The 23,451-nt window shown below is 37.3% G+C and overlaps 1 protein-coding gene across 1 annotated transcript in view; it reads left to right on the top strand.

Annotated features, from left to right (window-relative positions):
- Positions 1–23,451, top strand: part of LOC121641592 (CUB and sushi domain-containing protein 3-like) — a 289,036-nt gene that overhangs the window by 116,116 nt on the left and 149,469 nt on the right. The window contains exons 26-32 of the mRNA XM_041987820.1: positions 2,033–2,159; positions 4,592–4,794; positions 5,864–6,055; positions 6,832–6,970; positions 10,137–10,324; positions 10,674–10,868; positions 18,528–18,644. Coding sequence (XP_041843754.1) covers positions 2,033–2,159; positions 4,592–4,794; positions 5,864–6,055; positions 6,832–6,970; positions 10,137–10,324; positions 10,674–10,868; positions 18,528–18,644 — 1,161 coding nt within the window. The remainder of the gene's footprint in view (positions 1–2,032; positions 2,160–4,591; positions 4,795–5,863; positions 6,056–6,831; positions 6,971–10,136; positions 10,325–10,673; positions 10,869–18,527; positions 18,645–23,451) is intronic.

Here is a 23,451-nt window from a genome sequence, read left to right as displayed (position 1 = left end):
TCTCTCTTGAATTAAAGGCCTACTTATTAAGTAGTCATGTCTTATTGATTTATTGACATAGAACACAGTCCTGGCTGTAATTCCATATTCAGAAGATGCTGAAGCAGAGTCAGAAATGATAAAGCTGTTACTTGCACACTGCTTGAGACTGGAAGGTATTTAGAAGCAGAGTCTGTTCTTGGTGTCTAACAGTGATGGATTAGATAAAAAAATAAATAAATAAAAAAACAAAACAAGATTTACATTTTTCGAATGTGTGGGAAATTTGCACTTTAAATGTCATTTTGTTCCGCTACCTTTTTTCACTGGAGCATGTCTTTGGTTTAGCATTGTGTCATGTTCAAAAGAATGAGTGCTGGATAACTGAATGGTCAGCATTAATTTGGAGCTTTGTGCCTGTGAAATGCAATGAAATATTCCTTGCCATTTCTCCAGAGCTACATCCCACACTCCCCTCAAGTACCTTTACAAATGCCCAGTGTTATGATGCCGATTATAGCCTACACAGTAGCAATATAATGCAATCTGGCTATTAATTAAGGGCCCTCAATTCTGTAATAAAGATACAGTACAATAAGGGAGTTGACAACATACTGCAGATTGGATGATAAGATATTCCTTTAGTCATTAACATCTGTAACAGTGTTCTCCCTGCAGTCCAAAACTGATCGCATGTATTTTCTGGAGTGGAGTCTTTATATAGTTAATTAATGGGGTAATTAGGAGACATACTTAGAGACACAACAGGTTTCGATTCTTTCACTAGCTCTGATGGTCGTTTTGCATAACCTTGATAGTGACTCATCAAGTTGGACTTCTTTTTGGTCATCCTGGCCAACCTATTCACTAAAACAGTTGCCATAGAGGTTTATTCTGTGTACCTAGCCTGCTTCAGATCACTTAATCTATCCTAAAGTCTTTTTTTTCATGGCCCGGTTAGGTGTCAGCCCATGTTTTTTTTTTTTTTTTTTTTTTTTTTACAGCAAACTATATTACTTAATCAATGATCTTTCCTCATTATTAATCATCTGGTATTAAAATGTCATGAGGAAGCCCACAACTTACAATTAAATTTCTCAGTTTGACTGTCATCATTATTGTTGTCATTATAATGATGATCAGTTAAACCGAATTATTAAAGTCATTGATATAGACACAGTGACAGCAAATGTAGTTAAATAAGGACTGCAGCTGTTTGTGATATTAAGATTCTGCAGATAGGCTGGTGTGTATCACTGTGGTTGTTGAGATGATTGATATTAGCTAATCAAAATGCAAAGTTATTTTCAATGGTGTCAGTGATGAGATCAATATATGAAAACCCCATATACGCACATTCCTCCCTGCACAGTGATGTGCCCAATTTTAGATGGCATGATGGATGATGGAGCACTCGTAATAAGAAGGGTTGCCTGAGGTGAAAGAGTGTTTCAGGACAGGCTTTCTCAGACAACCATTTGTATGAATGACACCAATTTCCAGAGGCAGGGATGTGTTGCCGGTGCAGACTGTTGGGTCCAAAGATTTTGTATCAGACTGAAACAAAGCCATTTTTTGACCACGCCACAGATGGTTTGAAAAGCAAGTTGTTGCATTATACAAGTTGTACGTGATGATACAATGTTGAGAGTAGTGGTTATCAAATGCATAAGCTTTTTTGTCATTTACTAATGCAATGAGTTGGTGCATTACGCTCTGCTCTATGGGTGTACATGAAACAGAAAATGTCAGGATGCCGTGACAAAGTTTGGTCAGGCCCTGCTTTCTTCATCAAGCTTTCTTCTCTTTCACTTCAACTGGATTACTGAATTTGAAAACAGCTCTCATGTTACCTATTTGTTTAAATCCAAACTTTTAACCATTTCATGAAACTTTTGAATTTCAGTGAGTCTGTAATGGTTTCTAGTTTCAGTTTATGGACATTTGTTTGTGTGTAAATGTTAGGATATTTGGAGAATATGAGGAGTTTTGGAAATTGGAACAGTTTTCATGCTTTTATTTCTTGTGTTTGTGTGTGGGTGTGTGCATGCAGCTGAGTGTGGTGGCAGTTTTACAGGTGAGTCTACAGGGCGAATCCTCTCTCCTGGGTATCCCTTCCCCTACGACAACAACTTGAGATGCACTTGGACGATTGAGGTCGGCTCTGGCAACATTGTCAGGTAACTTCAGTTGTTCATCTTATAAACTGTATATCCAGTATGAATGAAAAATGGACTGATGTGGGCCTCAAAGTGCCAGAATTGTCTATGTATAGCAAAAAAAAAAAAAAAAAAAAAAAAGATTTTGCAGATTATGGAAAAGGAAATTACCCTGAAATGGATTTTAACTATATCTTAAATTAACCAAAACCATTAAAGTGTTTTTGTGGCATAATTCAGCTGGAACTTGGAAGTGTAACTTGTAGGATAGCAACAGCAGTGATTCAAAATGCAGCAGGGTTTTAAGGGTGTCAAATGGAACCAACAGCTTATCAAGTTCTGCACAGTGACTCATTAATTTGAATCAGGTGTTTTGGAGCAGGGAAACATATAATACTTGATGAGGGCCAATGTTCCCCACTACTGCACTACAATAACACTGAGAGCCTTTTCAATTTCAGAGTTTTATTCTCAGTTTACAGACAAAACAAGACCCTCAGCAGCTATGTTGCTAACAAAGAAACTTTCTAGCAAGCTACCTAGCTAGCTATGCTACTAGATATATATTTAGCTAACTAGCTGGGTAGATATCTGTTTATGTAGCTAAACATTATTTCCTCTTTGAGTATTGGCAGAACCTCATAGCAATTCAACTAGTTGTTTATTAGTTATATTACAAACTGTATAAAATAGAACTCAAGGTGGAGGGTTACAGAGGAAGTGAAGTATTATATCCAAACAAGACTTACTTAACACTGTTCCCCTCTCTGTCAGGTTGTATCTGTCAGCACTCTGACACTGTCAACCCTTCAGTCGTATACACTGCTGTCTTGGCAGCCTGATGCTGATGGAAACATACAGTAGAAAGCAGCTGCACGAAGTGAACAGCTGTTATCACTGTCACACAATTGTAGCTTTTACATCCCATCGGAAACTCCATTAAAATCTCTGGGTACATGATCCTGCTATCTAAAATGTACCAAAAATATTAAGTAGTTGTTCTTGCTGCCTAACTGATTTCTGTAAATTTGCACAAAGTGCACCAAGTTTTCATTAACTGACTTCATTATCTTTAAGTCAGTAAAACAGTGAACTTGAAACACTGGAGTAAGCACAGCCTCCACTAACAAAAGTATTCATCTTGATGAACATCATAAAATTACCAGTTAACTTAATCACAGCTACAAAAACTTCGCCGTAACTTGCAGTGTATGGAGTGCTAGAACATATCTTTGTGTTATGTAAAATGATGCATTGGTGTGGGGGGTGTTTTTCCTGCTCCTGTTGATTCTTGACATGAACGCTGCTGCAAGGCTGATAACTAAATCCCCCAAATTCACCCATGTCACTCCTCTACTAATCCAGCTGCACTGGCTGCCCATTTATTACAGGGTGCATTTTAAAATTCTGGTGTTTACCTATCAAGCCCTACATGACCAGGCACCTGAATACATCAGGGATCTCCTACAGCTCTACGTGCTCAGCAGGTCCCTGAGATCGAGTCATCTAGATCTGCTGGTTGTTAAACCAACACGGCTGAGAACTAAGGGTGACAGAGCCTTTGCAGCAGTGGCCCCTGTCCTCTGGAACTCCCTTCCTCTAGGCCTGAGATCTGTGGACTCCATGATCTCTTTTAAAAAGCAGCTAAAAACACATCTTTTTAAACTTGCTTTTACTTAGTTTTATTTGTTTTTATTCTCTCTGTATTACTGTTATTCAGTGTTTTATGTTATTGTTAAGCACTTTGTGATTTTATCTTGAAAGGTGCGATAAAAATAAACATTTACTTAGTTACTTACTTACTTTTTGCATTTGAGACATGAAATACAGTAAACTCTGTTTTAAACACACGTATCTTTAAAGAACAACATAAACTGCAAACTGCACTTTCAACATAAAGAATTCTCCTCTGAAGTTAGATGCTATCAGGAGAAAACTTGCAGCAGCTCCATAAACAATGATGTGGAGAGGGACTGGGTCGGCTCCATGGGGAATGTTGCTGGGACATGAAAATTATGTTTTTTTTCCCTCTCTTTTGGTTTAGAGCTTCTTGTATTACAGTGAAACTGAAACCATTTGATTTCAGATTTCAAAGTAAACATGTTATGATTTTATAAAGTCATCCACACTCACACTGTTAGAAGAGCAGCTTCTGACCAGCTCTTGATGAGACTGGGATGAGTCTTGGGTCTTATATTGTATTTCTAAACTTTGGGAAAAATTGATATGTGATACCAAATCTCAACTGAATTGTTTGTAGATAGATTTCTGTGTTCAGCTTAAATTTAAATGTGTATATTTAAGAAAACAAAACTATTATTAATCAAAACTTGATTAAATAAATTAATCTCAGTTACCATTCATAACATAATACTAGTATTTAATTTTTACTTGGTAAAATAAAAAAAAACAAAACAAAACAAAAAAAAAACATGTCTTCTCTCTTCTTTCAGTCTCCAGTTCCTTGCATTCGACACAGAAGCCTCCCATGACATCCTGAAGGTATGGGATGGGCCTCCTGAGAATGAGATGTCTCTGAAGGAGGTCAGTGGTTCTCTGCTGCCTGAGGGAATCCACTCCACTCTCAACATTGTCACTATTCAATTCGAGACAGACTTCTATATCACCAAGTCTGGTTTTGCCATTGATTTCTCAAGTGAGTACTCCTTTTTGTTTGAATTTCTCACAGTCATCAAAACATAACAATGGAATGAAAAGCATGTCTGAATATCTTGGTGTTTTTTTTTATAATGTTTAACCATGTATTTCTGAGCAGTCTAAGCCTGAGATATTTAGAAGTCCGTTGTTTCCACTTTGCTTGTTTGCTGCTCTAATGCTAATGCAGTTTGTGTTCTTCTGATGACTAGATTAAAACCGAAAGCACCTGGAATCGAGTGGAAAATGAAACACTGTGTATGATGTGGAGAGGTTGATGAGTTTGTAAATGCTTTCATTTTAGCATTAAGGCATAGCAGCCTAATGTAAAAATCAATGAAAAGAAATTCAGTGCAGTGAAAAATGGAATTGATTTTGCAGATACACACTGTACTTATATACTTTATTTGCCCGAGGCTTCTGGTTTGCAGAACCAAAAACAGAGCAATGTAAAAACAGTTATGTCTTTCTGAGAACACGCTGCTGTTAAATAGCACAAATGACAGGTTGAAAGTTAAATATGGACTCCTAAATGAAACTTAACATTCCTTCCTCACTGACTGACACGATCATGTGAATTATAATCATTGGTCTTGGTATGAAGTTACATATAAACTCACTTTTCTCAGTGAAATTTAAATAGTTTCTTACACAAAAGTCTAAGACACAATGTGCATCATTATTATCTTTTGTTCCACAGATGATGAATATTCTTTTCTCCTACCATTTTGAAATCAAGTAATCAAATGTATTCTTTGTGTAGAAGCTTCATCTGTTAATCATGTCAAACACAATATGAGCTTAGCCTTTTAACTGCACTTTTTTTTCACCCTCATCCACTTATTATTACATGCCATTGTATTTTTTAATAAACACAAATGATTTTCATTAAATTTGGTAAAAATGTTTTATTTGAGGAATCCGTAAGATTTTACCAGGTTATTCTTAAAACGCTTGGCTGCTCATGTAATCCGTGTGTGTGTACTCTTGCTTTTACTCTTTCCACATGTGCATTTGCTACAGAAAGTGTGAGTCATGTGTGTGTGTGTGTGTGTGTGTTTGCCCTTCAGGTTCGCTTGCGACAGCCTGCAGAGATCCAGGTATTCCCATGAATGGCAGTCGCAACGGAGAAGGGCGGGAGCCTGGTGACTCTGTGACCTTCTCTTGTGATCCGGGATATGAATTGCAGGGAGAGAGCAGAATCACTTGCATCCAAGTGGAAAATAGATACTTCTGGCAACCCAGCCCTCCAAGCTGCATTGGTGAGGAAGAGGGAAATAGTGTGACTTGGACAGAGAAGGTTGGATGTGTAGAGGCGATAGAGAGGAGTATATAGATTGAAGGAGAGGGTAAGGCAGGTGAAGGGAATCGTGAAAGAGTGAAAGAGAAAATAGTGAAAGGAGGAAGGGCAGAGAGTTTGTCCATTAGCTGACTGCAGTAGAGGCTGAAGTTCTTTCTTACTCATATCTGTAAAGTACATGGAGGTTAGACAAGACACTTAAGACATATTTAAGCTGTTGCCAGCTCTTATGTGGACAAATCCACTTCTGTTGCTGCATAGATATGGAGGGCTCTACAACCTCTTAATGCATTGCCCTATTAGAGCTTAACAGCCAATTACTTGACAATGCAATTAGAAATAATTACACAAGCAGGTTCAAAGAAACCTGGATGGTCTTGTGTTGCTGCCAATGTTTCTAAGAGTTTTTCTCTGTTCAGAAAAAAAAACATGTTCATTTGCAGGTCTTGTGATACATTAAAAGATTAAACAAATCAGCATCATGAAATAAATTCACTGAAATGTGAACATTTTATGGTAGGGACACATGGCAGATGTTAATTTATTCATTAAGTTTATGCATCATCATAAAAAAAACTAGTAAAGTAAAGCTCCACATTTTTGCACATATTCTCAGGACCCCCTGCATGTTTTAGAGGCAACTGTACTTTAACACACCTGAATGGAATGAATGTTCTTGGAAAATAACCTGATCATAGTAAGCCTTTAACTTTTTTTTTTTTTTTTTTATCTCTCAAGCTCCATGTGGTGGGAATGTGACTGGGTCGTCTGGATTTATTCTCTCTCCTAACTACCCACACCCCTACCCGCACAGCAAAGACTGCGACTGGCTAATTGCAGTCCACTCTGACTATGTAATTTCCCTGGCTTTCATCAGGTAATGTGACATCATCATACAGTATAAAACACATAGGGTAGGTGCAGGTTTGGACCACTTAAAGCTCATATGTGCGGTACTGTTTTCAATAAATCTATCAGCAAAAAGGCAAAACATTATAATAATTGTTTTTTATTCCTATGTGTAAAATAGGAAAAACAGTAAAGAACTTGATTTTTGTTATTGTATAACATGTTTTACTGCCATTTCACTACAATGAGCCAGAAAATGAGCCATAAGGAGTTTGTAGCTTGTGATTCAAAAGGCTCTGGGTAAGACATGCTGTTATCATAGGATATATCTAATTTTTAAAGTGACTTTTGCCCTTTATTGAGAGGAATTAAGCGATTTAGCTGAAAGCGCATTAACAGAAAAAGGTACTGTACACTAATTAGTTTAGCCATCAGTGTTATGACTGAAAGCATAAAGGATTATACCTCTCACAAATCCTTTATCAATATCATTACCAAAGCAACTAGAGCAAATTCTCAACAACAAACTGAATTTTTTTATACTATGACTGAGCATTTAAAAAAAGCTTCCCCACAGATTCCAGCCAAATTCCGTCCCCAACGTGCATGCCAGAAACACTCAAGAACACAGCCAAGTCACCGAACCTCAACATCATTTTCACAGTTAGTAATGATCCAAATCATGCAACAGTGTTATTAAATAAACATGCACAAACATGCCAAGATGAAGTCTCCCCCACACTGCAACAGTTTGATAACATGACAACTACACAAAACAAAATGCTGCATTTACCACAGATTCATTATATGTCCGTGTCTTGAACAAAACCTTTATAGTCTTTATTTTTTGATACATAATGCTAATTAACAGACTGGGCAAAAGCTAAACAATAATACTCAGCACATTGCAAACTCCCTATGGCACTGTGGGTGGTTATTAAAGACAGATAACCATGGCCCTTACCAAGTTTCTCATCACTTGAATGCAACGTTTTCACAAATCTTTTCCCTGACAGAGACAGGACTGCTAGCTATGGTGTTGGCTGAGCCCTCTGGATAAAGTCCAGCTTTTATAAAAGTCCTTGACAATCTCAAGAACAGCTGAATCAGTAGTCATAAATAATAAAGAAATAATAGTTTCACCCTTCAACAATTAACAAAAGAAATAACTCAGGAAAAAAGAAGGAAAACAAGGAAGCAATTGCATCTAAGAGTCTTTGCTCTGTGTAGCATTCTAGCTATGCCATTTTAGCTAGGTAGCAGACTCACTACTAGCAAGGCTAGCTAGCCTAACATGATAAACTCTAAATATAACTGTCTTAAAAACATCTGATTTACAACAGTATAAGGCATTTACTTAAATTTCAGAGGGCCTTAAGGCCCATGTATGCTCGATGCAGAAGACAGATACGCAGAAGATGACAGTTTTGTCATACATCGCCGCCCTGGTACTTCCCTGCATCTTTTACATTTCCATGGATAATAAGTCATTTCATCCACAAGTGGGCCGAACCGAGTTCAGAGTTCACTTCTGCATTTTGACCACGGTTGGTGGCGGTAATGCATTGCTATAAAGTTTTTTACCATCGTCCAAAAACACCAAAAGAAGAAGAAAACCACGATGAAGAAGCAGTTTCTCTCAACTGTTTCTTCTTCTTCTTTGGGTGCTTTTTATTTTGGCGGTTTTGCATCTGGATTCTTTCGGTTTCTGTGCTTCTCTGTTTTGTTCCTTTTGCTGGTTGCTTTTTAGCTCAAAACTGCCCCCCCCCCCGCGATTTCCTGAGGTATTGCTTCATCTTCACCAAATTCCATATATATATTATATATTTAAGCTGCATTTGCAATAAGTAAATAATTTAAGTAAAATGTTCTGATTTTGACTAGATCCATCCTATCAGGGAGCCTGTACTAGTTTTGATGATCCTTTGCAGTGATCATTTATATTATTAGAAATGTTTTTTCTCTAAATAAAGGAAATAGGGGATTTGAGGGATTTAAGAGCACCTTGAAAGATAAAACAAATTAAATGTTTGAATAAGCAAAAATCAAAACAATTTCTTCAGTTTATGGTGCAGTGGTTTACAGGATAGTTCTCTCACTAAGTCTGTTGTATATGTGAAACTTGCCTGAAACAGAATGGACTCAGTTTTCAGTGGATGCACAGCAGCTCATGTTGTAATGTGGAATGGCTTGTCCCTGTAGTGGAACCAGCTATAACACTGTAGTATTGAGCAAAATTGGTCATGTGTGTTATGCAGAGGGGCCTGAGTTTGAGTTCTGGTGTGTTTGAAGATGGGAGAAGGCAGCATCCTGTCCAGCCACTTTGTTAAAATGTGGTAAAACAAGATTTCTAGGTAAACACTGCATAGCAGAATTGTGATATAAATGCAGCTCATTTTCTGTGCTGAATGATGTCAAGACTGTAAAAGCTACATTATTAATTGAAATCTAAGCATGCAGCTGCAATACCAGAAGAGGAAACACAGAGATGAACCTTAGGGCAGTTTTCATGAACAGTCTTTTTTGACTCTTGTTCTTGTTTTTATAGTCATTTCATAAAGAGCCGTGGAAGGAGCATTGGCACATTCTCTCTGTACTCCCACACACTTTGCCTGTTCTCATAGCAAAGGAGGAAAAAAGTCACTATATTTCTTTTTCAACTTTGTCCTTCAAAACAAACATGTAATAGAGTTACCACAGTGATGTTTTTTCTCTTGGGAACCCCAAATGAAAGGATGGAGTTATGATTTTAAATTGGAGCTGCTTTGATCCAACTCAAATGCAATCATCTCCAAGCTATTTACATTTTTGTCATAAACTATGCTCATTATTTTGAAAACAAATGCTCCTCTTCCTCCTGGTGCAGCATGAGATTTGATATAGAGCGCAACAATATGAAATGATCCTTTCACACTGCATTGCCGTCGCCGTCTGGGAAGGTTTTGTGCCACTGCAGTGTCACAACAACTTAATCTTTCCTCACCTCTTGGGGGAGATATATTTTTTTTATCTCCTTGTCTGGAGATGCAAAACAAATCGCTTGCCATGACTCTCTTTTTGCATGGCAACATGCACGCTCATTTTGAAACCTAATGTCTTCTTAATCTTTCATGCAAACTGTGCAGTTAGGGGGTTAATACTTGGCTAAATGCTTGTTTTAAGTCTTATTTGTTTGTTTCTTTCACTTGTTGCAGCTTCAGCATTGAACCCAACTATGATTTCTTGTACATCTATGATGGACCGGATAGCGGTGCTCATCTGATTGGCAGTTTCCAAGACAGTAAACTTCCAGAGAAGATTGAGAGCTCTTCCCATTTCATGTACTTGGCATTTCGTAGCGATGGCTCTGTGAGCTACACTGGCTTTCACTTGGAATACAAAGGTACTCTAAATGCTTGTGCAAGCTGTGATTCTGTGTTGATTTTCTATGAATAAAAATGTTTTAAAGTTTGAGTTTGAGATTTGTTTAGAATGAAAAAAAAAAATAAAAGTAAACTTAATTTAGAATTATGACTTTAAAATATGATAATGCACAAAGCTAACTTGTCTAGCCTTGAGTCTTTCTTTTAACACAGTTGCCATATTTATGCATTTTTAATAAGTCTTATTTAATAAAACAGATCTCTTCACTTTGTCAGTCTACATTTATTCTAATTTATGCCTTAGTAGGAGTCCCTTTCATGTTACATAGTTGTCACTCTGGTAAAAGCTTTGTTCTTTTTGATTGGCAGCAAAACTGCGGGAGGCTTGTTTTGATCCAGGGAATGTAATGAACGGCACCAGAATGGGTACAGACTACAAGTTGGGATCTATGGTGACATTTCATTGTGAGGCTGGCTACCTGCTACAAGGTTACTCTACCCTGACATGTGTCATGGGCAACAGCAAGAGACCTGAGTGGGACAGAGCCAAACCAAGTTGTCAAGGTAAGAGGCAACATTTTGTAACAGAAAGCCAGAATAGCAGACAATTGTGATCCATCTTTTTTAGTTTTTGAACATTTAAGCTTAAATGTGTTACACACAATATGTATGGATGAAATTTCAAGTGCTCCAGTAAATCAGCTCAAAAGTAGGTACCTGTATAGAGGTATTATACAACATGTTTATGTTAAGTATGCCATACTGGAGTAAGTTATGTACATCAGTGTAACAAAGCTTAGACACACTCCTGTTTAGCTTTTTTGGTTTGCACTGTGCCTTCTTTGTGCCATCTGCTTTTAAAAAAAAATGAATGACATTCAGTTAGTATCACTAGCCTTCTTTATAATACCCAGTCAAATACCTAACATGCTTTTCAAAAGATGAAATCTATCAGTCATGTCTGGTTACATCTTGGTACTTTCAGCCCAAACAAAATAAATTGCAACAGAATCTAACTTTATGTTCAGTATTGCGTATGTCCATCTCCCCTAAATAGCTTCTTAGTTTCTCCTGCAGGATCCTAGAGGCGATCCCAAGTCAGATGAGATATAAAATCCCTTCTGTGTATTGCGAGTTCTTCCCTAGGGCCTTATCCAACACGGGTGTATCTGGAAAACCTCTAAGTGAAGATGCCTTGGAGGCATTCTAATCAGGTGGCTGATTCATCTTAACTGGCTCTTTTTGACACAAATAAGCAAAGACTCTCTTCCAAATGCTCTCTGTAAATGTCTGGGCTCATTACCCCATCCACCTGCTGGGAGCAGCTATGTTATAGAAAAAAACAAAAAACTAAAGCAAAACTAATTTGGCCATTTGTAGCTTCACCTTCATGATTTCAGACCCAAACTTTCAAGCTTGTGAGTGAGGGTTAGATTGTAGGCTGATTGGTGAATCAAAAACTTCTTTCTTTTTTAGCTCTCTACTACAATGCTAAGGTACAATACCCACACTGCAGCAGATGGCTAGTCCCTCTGTCCTTCTAACCCTCCAAAGTTCTCCAGATATCAAAACTCTCTTGTTTGGGGCAGCACCTTATCCCAAACCATAGTGAACAATCCACTGATTTCCATCAGAAAACCATGTCCTCAGACTTGGAGGTTTTGTGTCTTATCCCTTTTGCCTCCTAGATTGTGGTGTGGTCACCTTCTAGAGAAGATAGCAGAACCCCATCATAAGGGAACAGTTGGGAAGCTTTATTACCTTGGATGCAACCTAAGATGCTCCCCATGAATGTCACCAACAGAATCAGGGATGATGAAAACCTTGGTAGAATTCCACACCCACTAAAAATATGGTTACTTTGTACAGTGGACACTGACACAGTTCTCACTTTGGTTTTAACTTGTCTGGCAGTAAAGTCCAATACGAATCCCCTCTCCAATCAGATCAAACAAGCTATTTCTTACACAAATCTTTCTTTTTGGTTTCACTTTAAATTCCTATTTGTGCTTTGGTGCCCCTTCCAGGATACCTCTGACACGTCAAGAAGGAAGGTTACTTTTGACTCTTTGGTGCATAGGCACTTACAGCCGTCAGAATGTTTCAGTATTGCAGTAACACACATTATAAAAGAAGATAAAGGAGGTGTCACCAAACTATCCAGCACCTCTCCCTCCATTAGTATGACTCCATTTATATTATTTGAAGTATTTAATATGCTAAAGTCAATTTAGAATTCAGCTCTTATTCTCAGCAGTGTCGATTGGAAGCCCCTATTTTCACTCCAGGGAACAGTTCATTACTTTTACAGTTGGCACCTGGGTAACTGAGCAGCCCTGAGGATAAGTACATTACTAAAGACACTGTCTGTCTGGATCTCACCCTTAAGTATTTTCACTTTGAGACTAAATCTGAACTGAAAACTTAACTGGGCTGAAAGTAATGTCCCAACATATGGTTAGCTCCTGTTCCCTTACATTATTTAGCATTAAGCTGAGGTAGTTTCTCTTTTCTAAATAAGCAATAAATGCTATTTCCTTTATAAAGTAAAAATTTCACTCCTGTTGTTTGTCATGGACCGTAGTCTTCCTACTATTACCAAATACCTACTATTTCAAGCCCAGTATAAAATCAAATACTTTGTATGAAAAATAATGACGTTAAAAATTATGGTTTAAAATGAAGCAGCATCCACAGATGGATATATGCAAGAAAATCAACTATAATGCAATTTTAATAATATAAAAATGGACCCAACATGAGTTGGTACATCACACACCCTATATTACTGATCAATGGCAAAGCCTTTGCAATGTCTTCATTGGTGTTTTGGACTAATCCTCTTCTAGTAGATCTTTCTAAGTGTTTAGATTGGAAGGCTTCTTTATAATAACTTTGGCTTTAGTAGCCTGTGTTAAAAATGTCGGTTGTGTTGTAAAATTTAAACTGAATAATTATGTATTTCATATTCTAGCACAATACCTCCATCACTTGTGATATAATGGTCTGTCCTAGTCTGTAATCAATCTGTTGGTCCAATAAGTCCAATCCAAATTATATTTGGCTTGTACTTAAAAAATGCAAGAGAGGTTCTCCTGTCCAAACGGCTATAGATCCATCCATCCATTTTCTATACCTGCTTATTCCAGTGCAGGGGGTTGCAGGGGACCTATCCCATTAGCTACTAAGCAAGAGTCCGAGTATACCCAGGAACAGTCCTGTCCAAAATAGATATTAGAAAATGAAATAAATAAAGACCAAGGCCCTCATTTTGCCCACTTTTCTTCACAAAACCATAAACACAACTCTGACGACGCATCTGCACAAAATCTGTTGGTAGGACAAGGAGACTGCAGATATGTTTGCTTGGGTCACAACAGGCAGTCTTAACATCCACATATAGCTCATCACCGCAAAATTCTAATTACCCAGTAATTTATGTTTTCTTTGTCATAAATGCGTTGCTTAATTTGGCTAAAAAAATCATTAAAATAAAGAAAGAAAGAAAAAAAGACCTGTGGTTGACAAGGTATTTAAAAAACTTGTCTTGGCCGATCTTTTTTTTTTTTCTAGAATATTATTTAAACTGTGTGTTCCACAGTTGCAAATGTGGGAACTTTTTTTTCTCTAACTCGAGTTTGTATGAGTCACTCACCAAAGAGAATCAGGTTTTGAGTCATTTGAGTCATTCAGCATGTAGAAATCCACATGCACACACAAGCTCCACTAACGCCACTTCCTATAGATTCATATAACTGAAGTAACATGTTTAGTGAATACTTTTCTACTTCATCTGACTTTCACTTCATGTGGGGGCAGCTGTCCCAGCAGTAAGAGTGCGCTACTGATCAGCTGAGAGTGAGCAAATGAGTTAATTGTTCATTTTGTGAGTCAGGTCAGGCTACTGTGAGTAACTGAGTGATTCATTCGCAGCTCATAGCAGGGACTAAAATTGTCACAGCCAGGGAAAGAAAACCACATTTGTTGCTTTTCTTCCTAATTCATTGATTAGCTTGATATATTCATTCAAATGCAATTAGATAGCAGAAGTGTGTTGTCTGGTCTTTTCTTTGTGGAGCTGATAGGGATGGGTCAGTAAAAGACTTAATAAAGATGAAAAATCTCATGATTCAGTAAAATGATTCTCAAGCTTTAAACAAACTGCTTAAGATTTGCACATCACTACTCCACAATGAAGGCATCTTCACTGAGTATACTGACCTGCTTGGTGAAAGTGCAGAGTGGTTTCTGAATAGATATAGTTTCCCAAATATGGATCCTTTTAGGTTCATGCTATGATTTGGGACCAGTGTTGTAGAGATACTAACTGCACAAAAACTATTCTGGTGTATATCCAAGGAGGTTTTTGGTCACCAATGTAAAGTAGAAGACAAATTGGGCATTTTCCAACCATCCCTGAGCTGGATTATGTTATCGTCATTGGATACTATCAGTTTTCTTGGCCCAGAGTACATTCTGTTACTCTGGACAAATCAACACCAAGCTGAAATGAAATGGGGAAAAAGCTGCATCTGCAATGCTGTGATTTCTAAAAGGGCGTGTTGTTAGATAAATACATCAAATCTACATACAACTGGTCTATACATGCTTTTTTTTCAACATTTTTTATTTATTTCGTATTTTGTGCTTTCACACATTCTAAAATTTATTCACAAGATGAAATTTAGACCATTTTCTGGAAAAGATGGATAAATGAGGTCCCAGGTTTATGGAGATAATTTTCTCTGGACCAGAGATTCTTAGGAAGTGCAGAAATTTTAAAAAAAAATTAATGATGATCAACAACTGTTTGGGATACTATGCACCCACTATGCACTAAATAAAATAACCTAGTCAAATCTTAGTCACAAATTCTGGAGGGATTTATAACAGGCAATACGTGTGTGCTATTTAGGGTCCGAGCCATACGAAGTATGGAAGGACCCTATTGTTGTTGAAATGTTTATTATTTTAATTGTAGTGTGCATTTGCATAAAGATGCACAGCCCACTTTCACCAGAAAATGTATAGATACATGTATAGCTAGTGCACTCCTTCAATAGTAGTGTCACAGTCCATGGTTGCACATTGTAAGATGGAAATGTATTTCAAGGTTGCTGTTTTCTGTAGACAACCATTTGCTTGACATGGGAATCATGTCTATGAACATGACATATGTAAGTCATTACCATGTAAATATTTGTAGCCTTCCAACCGTGTACTGCTACCATGGAAAGATAACATGCATAAATTGGGGGGCACTGCAAAGACAAAATAAATTGTGTGTGGGAAGTGAAAAGTGTAATGTCTGTGACAACAGTTGTGCAGGATTTGCATAAAACTGGCAACTTCTTGTACAAAAGTATTGAGGTTGTCACAAAGCTTTGCAGATTAGCGCATCCCGCCATCCCCTACCTTTCACCAAGCATCTGTGTTGAATATTAGCAAGACATGAAAAGTGAACATCCTCTTTTTTCTGTGAATATTACAGTGAAACATATTTACTGTGTGTGCATGTTAGCATTTTAAGCATTCAATTAAAAAGAAAAGTTTTAATGTAATAATAACCCAGGCTTCTGTGTCCTGTTTTACTTTTTAAAAGAGCCGTTTTCATTGCATATTTTAAAATTTTTCCCATTGCACTTAGTACATCAGATTTATTATTGTGCTGTAATGGTTCTCTGTTTAAATTAAGACAGTTTAAGTGCTGGGTCAGTGTACTTCAAATGTTATCAGCTAACGCCTTTATTTTCAACTCCCATTCTGTTTTTAATTATAAAAAAAATTCTTTGCCTGTGAAGTTTACTTATATTTTAACTTTAAATATATTTCTTATATATACATTTACATATCTCAAACTCTGATTTTATATAATGAGTATATTTAGATAATACCTTTTCCTGTGCAGCTTGATTATTCTTACCTGTATTTTACTGAGCACAAAATGATTGGTCTTGCATTATGTCCACTTCTCTGTTGCAGCACACTCGACTGTTAAAAAGAAACCATTACAGTACATCATGACAACCCCCCTCTATTTTTCATGCTGCTCTCACCTGCTGCAGATAGGCAACCAAGTGTGATATTTCCCCTTGGCAGCTTTCTCAGATTCTCATTTTGCGTCTTTGTCAAAGGAATCAGCTTAAATTAGTTTCCAATTTACCATCGTTTCATGTTTCATTGCAAACCTTTTGCTTCTACAAAAATTAAATGTGGATAAATTACTTATCCATTTGTCTACATTAACACCTCTGTTTGCTTCTCATGTGTTGCTGGGTGAAGAAGGAATGGCATGTGCAATGTGTGGGCCACAGGAGGTCTAGAGCAGCTGGTGACAGCTTCTCTACAACAAATGAGTGTGTGTTTGTTTACTGTAGAGGGTCCCACACCTGATGGCTCAGTCCGTGTGGTCTGTAACTGCATAAAGGGGCCTCTTGGCCAATTAGGTACATCATTAAGAGCTTAAGCTAAGACTTTGAGTTACCATGCAGGTGCAGGACAGACCTTAGCCCATATTAATAAACCAGTTTTCCAATTGAATATATGCCAATAGTTTTAAGTAAAAATGATATGATTTTTGTTTGGAGCCAACAGTTGGTGAAAACAGGTGTTGGCTTCTCCCTTGTGGATGCAATCCTGATAGTAAAACTGCATTTCTGCATATTGGTGTGAAACCTTTCAGAAATGATCCAGAATTTAAAAGGTGAAATTAGATGAAGATTATCTATAACCCCTGATCATCTTACTATGGCAACACACCAGCTGTGACGCCAATGACAGCACACAGATGGAAGTATTAAATATTTTGCTCATAGTACCATTAGTTGCAAAAAAATGTATATACCTGAAGAAATAGGGGGCTTCAGGGCAGTGGACCACTTGGTCCTACTAATTTCAGTATTCTTCACTAAGTAAGAGGCTACAACCAATTAAACTCATTCAGTTTGATCTGGGCTTCACACCTGTGATCTCATAATGGTTTGATTGTGATGTAATGTCAGTGCAAAAATCCATTCACAGTCAAAATACAACCTCTGTGGTGTTTCTGACTCCATTTTCTTTCCTTTTTTTATTTGTTCTTGGCCAAAATGCTCAAACTCAATCATTTTGGATGTCAGTGTACAGTGAGTTTTAGGACCAGACTATAGCTGTAGTTGCTTCATGTTGGATTGCTTCAGGGCCTTGTCTTGTTGAAATGTAAATCTTTACATTTACTTTGAGAAGTCTAGAAAAGGTCTTCTGTAAGGACTGCTCTCTTGATTTATACCTCCATCCTTATTCTACCCTGACTGGTCTCACTGCTCCGTAGAGAAACAAGAAAATAAATAAATGAGGGAATGATGCTGTCATCGCCTTGTTTGACTCTAGGGGTGGTATTATTACTGTGATACTTGCTTTCTGGTTTCTTCCACTCATGCAGTTGGGAATTGTGGAAACATAGCTTAATCTTTATTTCATTGGATCAAACAATTTAGCCTCTCATGGTCTGACAGGCATAAGGAGACTTTTTCTGCTAACCTTCAGCAGGCTTTCATGCACCTTTTAGTGAGTAAATGGTTTCTTTCTGACTTAAGAACAAATGCGACTGATGAATTGTTACACTGATGTTTATGTATTAGTTTCCCTCTCCCCACAAAGAACAGCTGAACCTCCTTCATTTTGATCATTAGTTTATTTTGAGGCCCATAGTAGTCAGTTTGCTGGGTCTAACATCAATCTAACAGATCTAACAAATCAGTTGATGGCTTTGTGTTTTGATTTGAAGATATGAGCAAAACACCGTATTGGCTGAGAAGCTGAATCTAAATCTGTCGAGGCGAACTATTGGGAGGAACGGGCTCATTTAAGTCGCAGGCTTGCAACACTTCTGTGAATGTGTTATCTAAGCATTTTAAAGATGAAATGTTTTTAACCCTGTTACCTTGACTCAGGTTTTCTTTCCTGTCTGTTTACACCTCACTCTCTTTTTGAAAATGTCCCTAAAGTGTCTCTTAAAAAGTGAAACTCCTTTCCTATGCTGTCTAGAATTATATTTGTCAGCAGATGAAGGTTGAAAGGTTTTTCTTTTCACCTCATTTTGTGAAATGCTTACCCAGCACTTGTACCAGTTAAAATAAATTTGCTGATTATATTTTGTGGCCTTATTTCCCCTAGTATTGTAAGATGGTTGTTTTGACATTTGTTAACTTTGCTTCTTTGTGGCTTGCCATCCTGTCCCTGCAGCTCCCTGCGGAGGTCACTTCACTGGTTCAGAGGGAACTGTTCTGTCCCCAAACTACCCACATAATTACACCAGAGGCCAGAGCTGTGTCTACGACATCTTTGTCCGTGGAGACTTTGGTAAGCTTAAAGCATCATTTTAAGGAGTTCCAGAAATGGATTTCTATTAAACTGTGTCTTTTAGCCGGTTGTGGTATAGTTTTTGAGAAACATGTTTATTTTAAAATGTAGAAAAGACTAAGAGAAACAATTGTTAGTCTTGTCTATGAATTGTTTAGATGTGGGTAGATGACATGGAGGCTCACCGCCTGAACTGCTCATAGATGACAGCAAATTACCAAACAAAACACTCTGGCTTGAATTATTCATTAATATTTAGAGCTTAATTTGAATTTCACCCTTTTCAGTGTTTCATACATTAGAATTTGTATGTGTGATGTGTACAGCTGGTAATAGAGGAGTTAAACCTTTTCTGCTGCTGAAACCATGTTCAGTCCATGTAGGCTCACATTTAAAACAAAATTTATGCCAAGGATGAAGTTAAGCTTCCAACAATAACCAGTCAATGAAAGAAACCGCTGGTATGTATCTGATGAAAAATCAATGAATGATATTTAAGATGTTAGAATTTCAAATGGAATGACGGTTTTTGCAGCTTTTGTACAAAAGGTTAAAGTGGAAAGGGTTTTGAATAGACCTGATTGTGCTGATAGAAAAAAAAAAGCTCTGTGCAGTAGGTATAGGAAGGTCAAGTAATAACGGTCTGCTGGGAATAGATGGAGCAAGCAAAATCTCATGCACTCAGTTTATCCAAGTGCATCTGCACATGTTTAATTCAGATCTCAGGAAGACCTTGATGCACTTCAGCTCAAAATTCTATGTTATCCATAAGAAGCTGCAGAAATGTAAGCAGATGTTTATATTCTATAGAGACTTGTAGTTTTGAAATGTACATTATTCCTCTGTGGGATGATCCAGTCCAACAGTTTACATCCTCTGTTTTCATTTCCTGCTGCTCATGGTCTCCAGGAACCCACAGGTCTTTGTTTTTAGATAAATATTGCATACACATACTGCTCTTGCTTAAACTGCCAGCAAAAGCTTAATGGAGTGTGGAAGTCACCAAGCGACACTCCCAGATGGGCCAATGAATTTGTTCTCTGAAATGTGCTGTGGAGACAGAGGCTATTGATGACCAGCAGGACTGTGGTTTGAAAGGATACAAACTGAGCAGTTTCTAACTGTGCACCTGGGATTCATGGTTTAGGTAGAACAAAATGAAAATGCTGGGATAACAACTCAAGCTATGATGTGCTAAATTACCTACATCACATGTCATTGAAATGACTAACAATGCATATATCTTTGATATTTAAAAAAAAAAAAAGACTGAAGGCCTTGCATCAGAACACTACAAGCTCAAACAAGCACAGCTTTAGCTGTTATAACAATTAGTTAAACAGGGCTTGTTTGCATATGTAAATATATTTCACCAAACACCATATTGCAGCAGCAGGACCCATTAATTTATACATTAGTTTTTACTAAGTAATCGTTACATCAAATTACAAAAGACAAGTACTGCACAAAGTCCAGTTTTTAGTATTTTTTTAGCTCCATATAGAACTCTTTGGAGAGAAACTATTTTTTACCCTCTGTAATGGCTTGGCAGCAGAGTCTGGCCTTCAGGCAGTATTATAACAGGCATCACATTTCAGTGTCTAGTATACAGGTGATTGAAATTGGTAAGTGCCCTGGGTAGAGTGTTAGATGTGTGTCTTTGCGTGTCCCTCATGTGACCGGTAGCGTACCATAATCCTTTCATTGTGTCAACCTGCTTGGCACCAGCAGGAAAAACATCATCTCCTGCCTCTGGCCCAGTGACCTGAGGGTTTTACACCTGGGTTGTATGATTAGTGTTATGATGCTGTGTGTCTTTTGGTGTCAGAAGTGCAGTCACTAGTAAGGCTGCCTAGGAGACTACATGATGTAGTTTTGAGGTGGAATAACGATTAATCATATTGCAATATCGGTTCATAATATACATTGGATACAATATAGGTACAAGCTAAGCTTTTGAACATACTAAGAGGTTTAACAACTTATTTTCTGTCTCTAGTTCAAAATAATGCCAAATGACTACAATTCCAGGTCTTTAAAATCATTAACCTCTGTTTGTTTATAAAAGTTACATCATTTCTACATTTTACATGTTTATCCAAAGATTTCCAAGAAGTTCTTTTTCGTTTCTTTTTGCTCCTAAACTATGAGTTAGTATTTCTTATATTAAAATCATGTTGGTTAGATATTAAAAATGAACACAGTTTGGGGTAGATATAAAAACTACACAGGTTTAGAAATGGACATAAAATACACATTTTTAAGGTTAAATAAGACAATACTTGGTTGGGTTTTGTCATTAAGTTACATAAATTCTGCTTTACATAATACAGTTCGCAACATAAAACATCACCATCTAACCATTTTCAACCCTTACTGGAAGATATGAGGTTTTTGAGCTCTGCATTTAAAAACAAAACAAAAAATGAACAAAAAACCTTCAGATATTCTGTAATATTAAATACTAATTTAGTAAAAGACATAAAACGGTAAGTTGATCACTGTAACTAACAAAGCCAAAAAAAAAAAAAAAAAAAAAAAGAAAGGACCATGGACATGCCTACCCATTCATTTTGAAGGCATCATCATTCATCAATCATCTGTCTAGCAGTGTACAGAAGATTCTGGGTTTGAGTGGCAAGGACATCCTCCTGGCCTGTATGCTCTAAAATGTGATCTTTTTATTTATTTATTTTTTCCCCCCCACATTGCAATTGACAATCTATCTGGGATGTACCAAATGTTTTCCTGCCAGAATGGTAGTATGGGTACTGATACTTACCGTCTGGGTGCTCCTGCTTTGCAAGTGACTTGATGTGACAGAATCCCAACTATTCGGTCTCAGGCTGAGGAAGTGAGATGGGTTGTACTGTGTGCAGTGTGTGTGTTAAGACTTTCTTGCAATGCATCGGCTGGTGGTGACAGGATAAATGGTCATGTTAACACATTGTTATTAGTCACTGTAATACCACTGATGTCACAGTGCAGTTTATGGAGATTTACTCTGCAAGTTGTCTTTATTGTGAGGAGTAAAACAAAAGAAAGCAAACATCTGATATCATGAAGGGCAAGAGTTACTAAACTGGGCAAATAATCATGTGGTCACTGGTATTAAACAGACTGATTGCAGGGTCTCGCTATGTCATTTGCATCCTAAAACTTCACCACCATGTAATCTAGTACATTTTTTTATTAATAACCTCACTCAGTCCGTTATTTTTTTTTTTTTTGGTGAGAGTTTGGTGGTCCTCACTGACATGGAGTTGGGTAGAATAGCCAAAAATTATACTCAAGTAAAAGAACTGTTACTTTAGAAAAAATATGATTTAAGTTAAAACTAGTCATCCAAATGATTACTTAAGTAAAAGTAAAAAAAAAAATACCTACAGTACTGAGTACCATCAGTGTAATTGCTCTTTTATATAAAAGTTTAAATAAAATGTTAATGAATTAATGAAAACATAAATGTAGCCTTCCATCACATTAAATAAAATATTTTTCAGGACATTGTCTTCCATCTGGCTGTCATGCTCTTTCATAACAAAACTTTAAAACTAAAATAAAGGACACACGAGCACAATGACTGAACATTTTGCTGAATAAATTTCTGCCTGTGTTACTCCTGTTTGCCATACACCGTAACATTTTTGTAAGCTGAAATGTTGACTTGTTTGGGCAAACACAGATGACAGCGCATGGCATACAGTCACCCAGGCCACCCCAATTCATTACACACACACACACACACACACACACACACACACACACACACACACACACACACACACACACACACACACACACACACACACACACACACACACAGGCTAAGCATTCATCAAAGCTCAATATTCTATATAGACCGACATTCACACACAACTATAAGCCACCAGTCCAGAACGTTTAGATTATAATATAATCTGAAACAAAATTATTGAGTCATTTCGTCAGCAAATATTTAAGATGCCAGTTTACCATAAATATAATATGTTAACATGACTATTTGTTGTAACAGTAAAAACAAGAAGTGATCAACAGAAACGTCACCTGATGTGATTCAACTAAAATCACCAATTTAGACAGATAAACACCGTCCAACCTTAAGAGGGGTTCCCAAACTTTTCTGTCCAGCAGCCCACCTGTGGAGGAATGTTTGGTCCAGCAGGACCCAACAAATATTTCATGCAGTAAACTAAGTCAACAAGCATAAAAAAATGTCAGTTCCATCATCAGCTTTTAACCTGGACTAATAAAATGTTTCTTATTGGCTCATTTTATAGCTTATAGGGCAGATGTGGACTATGTGTAAAGACCAGTTTAGCTGAGCAGCCTTAGTATTGAAATATCCACCTGCCAATGAACTAATATTTTTTCTGTTGTACTAGGAAATCTTATATAGGACCCCTTGTATATCCAAGGTTGGCTATATAACAGTACAGCAACACACCACGGCAACATTAACAATAGAATGAAGTTTTGACAGCAGATAGTAACAAGGTCATTATTACAGCCACATAAAAAGGGCCGTGGACAATCTAACTAGTGCTCGTTCTTTCTGAAGCTTGTAACACTCCAGCTGTCTCTCCCCTATCACTCATTAAATAGTGAACCTTCGTGATGTCGCTGCTGCTGCTGATCTGAAACTTTCCCTCCTCCTCCTCAACCATCTTCCCTCTTTCATCTTTTTATTCTGAGTCCATTTCGCCACCACGTTTCTCTTCATCTCAGCTGTTCTGCCTCTGAGCACTTTGCTCGTGTTGATCATTTAAGAAAAAATTATATAAAATTAAATTTATAAATATTCATA

The sequence above is a fragment of the Melanotaenia boesemani genome, chromosome 6 (assembly GCF_017639745.1).
Source record: "Melanotaenia boesemani isolate fMelBoe1 chromosome 6, fMelBoe1.pri, whole genome shotgun sequence".
Classification (NCBI taxonomy): Eukaryota; Metazoa; Chordata; class Actinopteri; order Atheriniformes; family Melanotaeniidae; genus Melanotaenia; species Melanotaenia boesemani.
This window is presented reverse-complemented; position numbering and strand designations above follow the sequence as displayed.